Source organism: Rhyacophila brunnea, unplaced genomic scaffold (genome assembly GCF_057557595.1).
Source record: "Rhyacophila brunnea isolate RB1 unplaced genomic scaffold, BYU_Rbru_1.0 scaffold_2, whole genome shotgun sequence".
Lineage (NCBI taxonomy): Eukaryota > Metazoa > Arthropoda > Insecta > Trichoptera > Rhyacophilidae > Rhyacophila > Rhyacophila brunnea.
Genome location: NW_028232859.1, coordinates 36,135,785 through 36,147,114, shown reverse-complemented (window position 1 = coordinate 36,147,114; position 11,330 = coordinate 36,135,785). Strand labels below are relative to the sequence as shown.

The window sequence follows — 11,330 nt, the reverse complement described above, 5'->3', positions numbered from 1 at the left end:
ATCTGCGCGCCTGCGCCGAGGTGGTCCTCGTGATTCGTCAAATCAAAATCATGCGATAAAATTTGGCCAATCACGAGAGTCCTTTTTGTAGAATGGCGTGGGTACGCGAAGTTTGAAAAAGAGAAAAAAAGTTAGTAAGCGTCCCTTTTCCGACATATACGGACCTGCGTAACTAATTATAAAAACCTAAACATGTAAAGAAAGTGTAAAATATAAGCTAATACCAAGTTACACGAGACAGACGTGGTTTTATTTAATTCCACCCTCAAATACATCGTACTTTTTTTTGTGAATCCGGGGTTCGATGGACACCTGAGCTAGCCGCTGGAACCCCGGGGATCTCAACTTCCATCTCTCTGCCTCTAATAAATAAAGCATTTAGCATGACGATTCTTAAAAAAAACTCATTTTCCCCAAAAACGGAGTTGCATCCGTCTGCCTCTGAGGTACAGATATTCACATTAACCTCTTGAGACCCGAGATAGAACCAGTCATGAGAAAAAATATTTGTGCATTTTACTGTTCAATAAATATTATTAAGATCACAAAAAAAAAATTAAAATATTTTTTTTACTATATATTAACTAAAATCCACTACGTGCACGTGAGTGCATCTCAGGTCACAATAGAGTACAATATTGGATACAGTACAAACAATGAAATGAAACAAAAACAATGTGATATCCATATAATGATACAATTTTATTAGAAAAATAATACAATAATCATAATAATATAATGGTGATTGGAAAATTATATTTATTTAAATTAAAAATATAGTACATTAACGGTCAAAACCCTAAAATACTACACATTAATTAGCGCACTTCAGGGAATAGGTTTAGGGACAACCATTCTTTGCTGTAGAAGTAGATCTGTGTTTACTCAGTGTGTTATTGAAGCTAATGGTGAAGAGTTTCTTGGATGACCTTGTATCGATGATGATACTGATGGCTAAGTGACTTTCATACCAAATCGTAGGGTTTGCAAGTCTGATTTTCCATGACTATGAAGTATTCCAATCACAGTGAATATTTTCTTTCCTATAAGTTTGCATGTACAATGAGCAAACAATTTCATGTCCATGTCCAACAAGTCCATGTCCACAGTGGTCAAAGATCCTCACAGTTTACATGCTTGATGTCCTGTGAAGGCAAACACACCACTGTGAAGATTAATGCGGCTCATCGACTTGTAATCAGTATTTTACAACAGCTGACTGAGTGATGCATATCGTTCTTCGTCTTCTTTGAATCATAACACGTATTGGCCTGAAATAACGAATCGGTGAGGTTGAAGCTGGTAAAAAAGTCATATGTGTAGACGTACAAGGGCAGTTGTTGTGAAGCCAAAGTAACATCACAGCGTTGCATTGAGATTGTATCGTATCTTCATCAGATAGGTAGGATTCACTTCCCCACATGGAGAATAATTTATAGAGCAATTGGAGTCCAGCACCCAATAAACCATATATGGCCATGAACTGAACTCTTCAGCTCAGCATCATTCGTCTTATTAGGCTCAGCGTACTGAAACAATAGAAAATACAATACTATGAATTAATCGATACATTTATTCCTATTTATTAAGTATTCAACACCAGGAATATAAATACTAATGGCCAATAGTATTAATCACTAGGTATATTAAGTATATTAATTATTCTGTCCATCGAATCCTCAATATGGAGATCACAAAGCCCTTTCATCACAAACTGTATCAATTTAATTGGTACTTAATTGATTTTTTAGCAGTGCATGCACTTGCCTAATAAAATGATAAGTTTGATATTTATGACTAAATGATAAAGTAATATAATATGAGCATTGATACCTTATGGTTTCATAAGCCAGGATAGGATCCTGGATTGTGATTTTGAAGGATGTATCTCAGCCTCTAGCAGTGAGTAAAGTTCACTGGTTCTCCAGAATAAAGTCATCATCTGGGCCCAGGAGATGGATGTGAACATCATTACTGTCGTCAGGGTTATATCCTCCACCAACTTCGACATCATTATCATTCAAAATATCACCAATATGCTGGCTATTCAAGGATTCGTCTAAATGTAAACAAAAAACATAACCTCAATAAATCAGATATACTAATGTCAAAATATATCACTCCAGACCTGAGTTACTCATGTGTGTACCGAATTTTGAAACTATGATTATAATATTTTACAAAAGTGTAAAGATAATTTAAAGTATACGGAATATTACTATGATTCATTGTAAAACTAAATACATCATTGGTTTTTAATATAAACAAATATTAATATTTAATTAAAAGCACTTACTTGTCAGAGTTGACTTTTTAGCCGCCATTTTTGTCTTGTGCAAATATCCATAACTTCAAAGTCAAAATAACAATTTATTTTAAAACTACATAGGCTAGTGTTTTGCTCTAGTGGTAGAAAAATATACTATCTATACCACTGTAGTCAAATGCGGTTCAAGTATCCATTCAAATCATTACTAAAAAATATTTAAATAACGTCCACATATGTGTACCTCAGGACGCAAGAGGTTATAATAATCTTAAAAAAACCTTTATATTATGAAAAATAATTTTGTTAATTTTATAGCGTGCAACATCGTTAAGCTTAAGTTTTATTTTTGTAAAGTAAACAATTCACATTGACATTTTAACAAAGAGCTTTTATTGCAACAGCCAAAGTTTGCGAATTTTGCATGTGAATAATCATTGCGCTAACAAATAATTCACTAATTCAGTTCAATCACACAGTCACGAGGTCAAGAAGTATGTATTTTTACTTGAACAGTGTATTTATTTAACGTAATCTGACGTGTGTACTTTTTTTATTTTCAGTTTGCTCAATGGCTTTAATCTCTACGCATTTACGTATATTATATTATTTTTATTATGATAACGTAAAAATATCTGTATTAGATCTGTAGGCACCTTCAATATATAAATATTTATATTAAATTCGATGGATGTTTGTTTTCAGTTACACCTAGTTTTGTGTTAATTACCGTTGTCAATGTGAAACTTTGTTTAAATAACATGATTCTTAGCCACGGACGCCAACGCCCCTTGAGTGTCCCGATGGCATTTGACACAATGATTACATAAATTTATTGTTTTAAATGGAGAACGTTAATAAAATAAATCAATTTAGTATACTTACCTAAGTATGTACTTTATCTTATTTTTCATAAAAATATTCAGATACATCCGAATGCGCCAAATGTGATAATTGAAGAAAAGAACTTTGAAGACGTTTGAAACTATCCCAATATGCATCAGTTAAGAGTGCTCAACATTGATTTAAAAAATGGTGGAAAACCATTATTTGGACTCATTTTATTCACTTGCATTGTAAACTCGTTGGCAAGAAATGATATGAAAATACATCAAAGAAATAATCCGAAAAATCTTGAAAGAAACGGAGGAGATTTATCACTATGGATTGATGAACGTCAAGTTAAAATGTTCAGCGGTAAGAATTTATTTCATTATAATATGAGGCGTCTAATAACAAAAACTTAGTGCTGTGGTGCAAACCTATTTGACAGAAGGACCAATAATTTATCCTTTTCTGATTGTTCACAGCAGTGGGTAAAAGTCTTTAGATATAAGGTAATGGTAAACTAGATGTCATCTAGATGTACAAGCATATAATTTTTTCATATTCAACAAAACAATTGGTGATAAGTACTTTTTATTTTGGGCCACATGCGGTCCACGGGTTATGCATCAATCGTTTAGTGGTATTGGTACTTAGTAAATAATATTTTTGCACGTCAACCGGTTGGTTTTGACGTTAGTTCCTTTTTTCTATCGTATTTTATTTTCAAATAAAAATAATTTCTATTTTTATTAGCTGATTTGCAATAAATCCATGAAAAATAAAATTTGATGTGTCAAAATTAATTTATGTTATCAAATAATCGGTAGGTATCTCTAAATCATTTATTTATGATTTTGGTATGTTTTAGACGTTATAAGACTATCACACGAAATTGCACATAGAATATGGACATATTTTTTGTTGTTAAAGATGCCTCATATATTCATAAGAAGACCGTAATGTTATTAGCAATATTCATTGAAATATGAAAATGTCTTATGGTGTAGGTATATGGTGAAGAGGCTTCAGAAAAAAGTTATGAGACTTCTCTCGAAATTGTATAGATTCTGTCTGCTGCTTTAATTCATAATTATATTTGATTCTATATTATCTTTATTTGACTACATTTTTTTTCAACTTGTTTGCTAGTGTTGATCTGTGTATTCCTGATAACTATTTAATATATTGGGAGCATCATTTGTTTGTTCTGCTAAGGTGCATTACTAATCTGCCATTGGTGATGCCAATAACTGTGCCCAGTTGAGTTGCTTTGGGTATCAATATAATGTATATTTCACATCCATGAGGTGAGTTTAGGTGGATGTTGTTTTATAAGTTCTTATGCTCAGTCGCACATTGTAAATTATCTCGACTGGGATATAGCCATTAATCAAAACCAGGCGTAACATGTAACTTTTTTCCGTGCGCATTGGCGAGGCCATGCCGAGATAGTGAAAGCATACTGCAAGCCAATTAATGACGAAGTGCGACATTTCAGTTAAATTTGTTGTATGCGAGACACCAGCTGTTTTTTTTTCAGACTAAGTGTGCGGCGTTACATTTAGTTACCTGCTTTGGAAATACCAACTAAATCACATCGACATATTATTCGACTTGTTGCAGTCGAGACGAGTTTAGATGTGCGAGGTGGTTAAGATATTGTCTATTTATCATATTTAGTGTATGATAATAAACCATTTATTGTTATATAGAGATTAATCCTTTTTATTGCTACTGGCAATCTGACATCACTTAGCTCATTTAGTGCTGACACCGCGACTGGCGCGTTTGCGTTACCTGGCCATTAGATATAATTAACATGCTATTTAAATATGGTAATTGAAAATTAATTAACAGGTCGGCAGTGATTGTGTTAAGGGGCCCGTAAACGAGCAACTTTTTACAGGAGTGTGATACGCCAATTGTGTTGCCATTAATAGTTCCCGAAAATACAAAAATAGTAGTTTACATTGCCGAATTTTTTCATCTATTGCCTATACTTTCTGGCAGAACGATTCGTCGATATATCGAAAATACGGCAATAATCCCTATACAAATCTATTTCCTTCTCGCTCTGCGTCTCTGTTTGACCTGCCGTCGGCCTACCTCACCCCGAACAACAAAAAAACATCAAAATGACAGCCGATTCGACAATTCATTATTGTATTTTTTCGACGTGTCGTTATTAATATTATTATGGTGTTATTACTAATCGTCAATTCACACTACATACGATGAATAAATTGACAAACGACCGGCTATTGGAGCTTATTAATAAAGTTATTTACGTCCTGAGCTATGGAACGTGGAAGCCAAACTATACAATGATCTAAATATGAAAAAGCCAACTATGAAAGCTGCACTAACGTCTGGATCTGGAACAATGTGAACAATTCAAGAGTTGAACACCATGAATAAATACGTTTAACTCCTGTATGAGTCTCCAGTTGGCAAAAATCGAAGAGTGATTGGCAGTATAGTAGTAATCGGTGTTTCTTTCTTCATAACTATATCTACTTTCTTTTTCTCCGTACTAATTTATATTTAACAAATACCTACTCAAAGTCTTGTAACGTTTTAAAATAAATAATTACCAATAACAAATTCCTGGTTTATATTCAGTAGCGGCTCGTCAATATGCACTGCGGAACTGTAGCACCTCCAAGCAAATTGAGAAAAATGTAATATTATAATATACATAAATTTATCAATATTATTTAAGAGTGTGATAAGCTCGCCCTCGCACCGATACATCCAATGTCCAATAATATTATCATACACCGCGGTAGGTATTTGATTTTGCACAGTACTGTTTCCAATAGAATTTGCTCGAGTTGACGAAGGGGGGCGCGGGGAGCGGGGCTCGCAGCTGCAAGCTTAATCAGGACTGCGGGTCAGACAGTCCGATTTCAGTATTTTGCCCATAGACGAATATACTTTCGCTGTTTCCGCATCGCACGTGAGCACGCCCGCCACAGCGAGGAAAGAAATATAGCTATAATAATTTATTAACATTGTTAAAAATTACTTCTGCAAGCAATTTATGCAAAGTTCTTTATTTTAATTATTAATATGATTAATAATTTATATCTAATTTTGATGTTGTAAAATATAATCCAAATAAACATTTATTTTTATTTTTAATCAACCGCAGCACCCCCAAATATCTTATCCACGAGCCACCACTGTTTATATTACTTATTGTTTCACGTTTGTTTAAGTAGGACTGGATCCAAATCCTTCTTTTATTTTTGATTTGTTCATGTGATTATTTAGAACGAGATATGCTGCAGAATCTTCATTGTAGGCCAGTGTTGCTTTATCTCAAGTTACGCGTACGCATAAAATACGTCGGCCTCACTTGCCCGACACTGATGACGGGTCATACATTGCCCAGCAACTGGGCAATAGTTCACCATTTTTTTGGCAATTGTATCGGCATCTGTAATTTTTGATGCTCGTTTACGGGCCCCTTTACAACATTCATTCACTTTGGAAAACCATTTGAATTTTGTGAAAATGGATAATGTTTAGCTGCACTTGATGAGTAATATTTTTGCTGCAAGCAGACAATATTCACTTTTCCCTTTTATAGTATTATTCCCTCTGTATTAGTTTGTATATAGTTAGTATGTTTGTGTGTGTATACTTGTTTTTTTTTTAACTTTAATGTAAGGTTTCTTTCCTACTACAGGATACCCGATGGAAATTTTTGTTATCTTGAATGGTAATGTGCTTCCTTATGTTCTGGATCCAAACTTTTCACAAGCTCTTCCAGTCATACCGTCCGAGGTCAGTTACGTCAACTTCACTTGGAAAGCTGGAAGCAAAAAATATTATTATCATTTTGACACCTTGAATTCATCTGACCCGATGATTCTTAAGAGCCCTGTGATATCAATCAAGACGAAAGGAAGGGTTCCACGGAGGCCGAAAGGTATTCATACATTCAATTGGCTTACATTCTCCATTGTATACATTATGCACCTACACAATGAGATATGAAATGAATACCCATAACGTTTGCAACAGAACAATATTGCACTATCTTTTTCTTCTTCAATAGGATAGTTTAAAAAAAGGTAAATTACTATTTTCATCATGAAGGATATTGACTTCCATGTTGTGTAGGTATATTAATGGGTTTTCATCCAACCCCTCTAAAATTAAAAGGGAACACGAAATTAATGGAAACTGGCTTACCCTACTGGGTGTGGTATAACAGGCCAAATATCTCTAGTGTGGAAAAATATGGGATAAACGTGTTAAAGAATATGCTATCTTCAATAGTGAATAATATCCATTTTAGTTTGTCACGTTAATGTAACATGCTTTCAATCTTTCGAAACAGTCGATGCGGTTGTTTTTACTTGGGTTTTATGGCGGTCAGGCCTACAAAAGTATCACCAATCAAATACCGGTTTATGTTTCTATTGATTTGTTTTATATATGCTGCTGTTTTATTATATTTTAGAATTCAGTGTTTTTCTGCCTTGCTCTGACAACAGTAGTGGCATTGCCACCTTCGAAATCGGCCTCGTTATTCAGACAGGTAGAGGAGCTGTGCTAAAAGGTACCCCACTTCGGCTTAGTTTAAAGAAGGAGTGTGCCCAGAGAGGTGTGTATATTGCACAAGCAGGTATTGTATCGCCAACGCATTTTTAACGCTTAGGGGTGTATGCAAAAAAATACTTTTTCTATACCTATCTGTTTTATGCAAATTCGTTTTCATCTTAAAAACAAATGATTTATTCATAATAGGGGATATTTTAAAATTCCTTTATTTGTGACTTCATTAAAAAAATATATTAACGATAGAAAGAAGAAATAATCACACAATTTAATACAAACTGAATCAACATATTTGAAGAGCCGCATTGAAGAGGGGCGTAATTGCTAAACTATAGTACATATTGTTTAGTAGGTACACTTGTTTAGTAGGTGGACACTTGTAGGCTAGCTATTTTTGGAATAAAATAAATGATAACAGAATGATAAATATTTGTGAAAACTTACCAAATCAACATGTTTCTCGAGTCTATTGTGAATATTTTCACACTAAAATGATAAATATTGTTTAGCAGATATACACAAACAGTTTATTCAGAAGTTATGACGTTTACAAGAACGCACGAGTTAACTCGTCCATGGCCTGACGTGTATACATGCTTTGACGAGTTAACTCAGCTCTTGCAGTGATCAGGTTAAATATTTTAAATTAACACAAATAAAAGGTATCACCATATTTACATTTTACCACTAGCAACACCTGTAATCGTCAGATCTAAAAGAGTCAAAGAATCATCAGAACATTTTAATTCTACGTAGGCACCTCTTTTATCCTGCACTGCTCGTTCGTTTCAGTTTTTATATAACTATTTTACTAAATGTGTTTTGAATTATGGACACCAGACATTGAGTAATTCAAGTGCTCATTTGATATAATACATTATATTACATATAATATGAATGTCTGGCATATGGTGTCTGACTAAATATCATAATCTCTTGATTAATTTCTTTAATTATTATAAAATTTGGCATTGCAGTTGTAACGAAAATTCAAGATAAAAATTATATCTATATGTGTATAAAACAAGTTGTTTTTTTGCAAATATCCTCAAGATTTGCTGCATGCTTATGAGATTGATTTGTTCTTTATATATTTATATTTCTATGAAAGGGAATCATGCAATAAAATAATAATATATTATTCATATACATACTTATTATTGTCATAAATTTAATTTCCTATACTTATGTATTTGCTTACATCAAAACAATTGGTGCATTATTGGAAATTGTGGACAGAATTTTTGTGCATAATTGAAATATTTATTGTGTGCATTTATTATTTTAGAACTATTCATATACCTTATTAATTATAATATCTAATATGCAATGTGCATTTACTAATAATATTATCTTTATTTATTAGTTATTTACAGAACATCTACCGAGCGATTCCACCTGAGGAATTGAAGATCTTTACAAACCTGAGTAATTAAATTCTACCATGATGCGATAGTAATTATTAATCTTTTGTAAAAATCTTTTTAAATCACTCCAATACATATTATCATTTGGAATCAGTAATTTTTAACCAAGTGATTTAAATTGAAATCATCGTCTATATCACGGGCTCCCAACCTTTTTCGAGTTGTGACCCCCTTTTATAATATCCAATTAACCTGAAACCACCTGCCACATTTTCATAAAAATACACTTTTAATAATGTAGAAAACACAAAAAAATAATCATAAAATAAGATTTTACATGAGAATTTTCAATCATAACATTTTCTTTCACGTCATTCAAATTCTGTCTGAAGAAGGCCCATATTTGACAGTCTGTTATTCAAACATGGGGACAATGATTATTTTATTTTTTTAATATCTAATAATTTTTACATCATAGTCGTCTTGTGACTCCTTGCGGTCCATGTGTTGGGAATCCGTGATCTATACGAACCGATACACTTTTACAGATTAACATAAACAAGGTCCTGTTTAGTCCTAGAAACGGCACTCTTTAAGAATAATTAACTTGTCATTTCCACAAAATGCTGAGTTTTTAATGTAAACATTGGAGAAAAATTAAATTGGCCAGGTTGAGCATACTATGGAGGCATTTAAAAATATGTAAAGTACTTCATTTAGTTGAAACTGAATAAAATTTAAATGAAAATTAAAGTGTAAGTTTTTCTAATCTAATCTATATCCTAAACGACCTAAATATTGATTTTGTTGGCTTAGCTAAGCATAATATAGTCATGGTCAACAATATACAAATAAGTAGTGAGATCGAGTTTCAATTTCTTTCATCAATTAATATTTCATGTCATTTGAATTCAGAAAACAATTAGATTTAATTTACTGGAGTTTGAAAGAACTTTTCGTTTAGTGGTATTTAGTTGTAAAATACCTACACTGATATTTATGTATGTACCATTTTTAAGATCTATGATAATTCTTTAATACATGTAACATTTAGCAATTTCTCCGTTCATGCTGAATGTTGTATACAGTTACACTTGGAAAATAGTGAATGTTTAATACTGTTATTAATGCAATAGAAATATCCATTTACAAACTTTTCTAAAAAATCTCAGTCATTTTACTCGCCACAAACCGATAAAAAAGAATAGTGCAATCAATGCTTCTAGTGGAGCGTGTGGAATAGTTGTCGGTCCTTTTGTCCTTACACTGGATCAAACACACATTGAAAAGACAACATATATTTTGTTGCCAAACACGGCTTCAAAGACAGACATTACCAACCAGGCCACCACAGGAACCAAACCATTTCTATGATGGTCAAAAATGATTTATGAGAGCAATATTGATTAGCTTGTTTGAAAATTTAATAATAATAATTTTATAAAAACTTATATAACATTTCTTTTTAGTTTTTCGTCGTTTTTAGTCATTTATAGTTTTATAATTATTGTTTAGCATCTCCGAAAAATAATACATTATTTAACAACACGTTTATTAATGGTTTTCATTGTTATCTGAACCATAATTTTATTTGCCTCCGTGTCAGTATTTTAACAGAAATATAATATCTTCATGCAGTAGAAATTTGCTTCATAATGCCTATCTCTTAAATATCATTTGCTTTATATATTATCTTTTGTTTACTTGTTAAATTTATAGCTTTTTATATCAGTCCATATGTTAATTTTATGCAAACTTTTGTTTTGTCATAATATATACTTTAATAGTCATTTTGCATAGTCAACCAATTATGTATAATAAGATCATTTTTTGACGTAATTTTAAAATGCTAATGATATTAAATTAATAAAAATATATCCATCCCAGGTCCTGACCCAGAGTGCGATAAGAAATGTGCGAACCAAGGATGGTGTAACCATGAGAAAATTTGTCAATGCCCCGAGGGATACATGGGCCAGTATTGCAAAACTGCATTATGCTATCCGCAATGTATGAATGGAGGAAATTGCACAGCTCCCGGCATCTGCAGCTGCCCTCCGGGTTATCAAGGACGCCATTGTGAAGGAGGTGATATACATCCGCATTCTATGTACTATTCTTATCTCTGCATCAATAATTCAATATTTTTATTTGTATCATCATCATCATCATCAGCCTGAATCTATCCACTGCTGGATGAAGGCCTCTTCAAGTTGCTTCCACTTCTCTCGGTCCTGTGCATTGCGTTGCCACGTACTTCCGCAGAACTTTATCATTTCATCAATCCAGCGGCCTCT

General features: G+C 32.8%; 1 protein-coding gene and 1 long non-coding RNA gene across 3 annotated transcripts in view; one reads left to right on the top strand and one right to left on the bottom strand.

Moving 5' to 3' along the window:
• Positions 1-602: 602 nt before the first annotated feature.
• Positions 603-2,504, bottom strand: LOC147072252 (uncharacterized). Its single transcript, XR_015070658.1, has 3 exons — positions 2,297-2,504; positions 1,834-2,059; positions 603-1,529 (listed from the first exon to the last, which is right to left on the bottom strand). It is a non-coding gene; the product is annotated as an uncharacterized LOC147072252 (long non-coding RNA).
• A 107-nt stretch (positions 2,505-2,611) lies between these two features.
• shf (WNT inhibitory factor 1) overlaps positions 2,612-11,330 on the top strand; it is a 22,461-nt gene continuing 13,742 nt past the window's right edge. The window contains exons 1-5 of one of the 2 annotated variants that reach the window (XM_085947552.1): positions 2,612-2,760; positions 3,193-3,463; positions 6,789-7,031; positions 7,569-7,712; positions 10,921-11,121. In XM_085947552.1, coding sequence (XP_085803678.1) covers positions 3,262-3,463; positions 6,789-7,031; positions 7,569-7,712; positions 10,921-11,121 — 790 coding nt within the window. In that variant the 5' untranslated portion in view covers positions 2,612-2,760; positions 3,193-3,261. Of the gene's footprint in view, positions 2,761-3,192; positions 3,464-6,788; positions 7,032-7,568; positions 7,734-10,920; positions 11,122-11,330 lie in introns of both variants that reach the window. The other variant, XM_085947551.1, reaches the window with a different exon arrangement.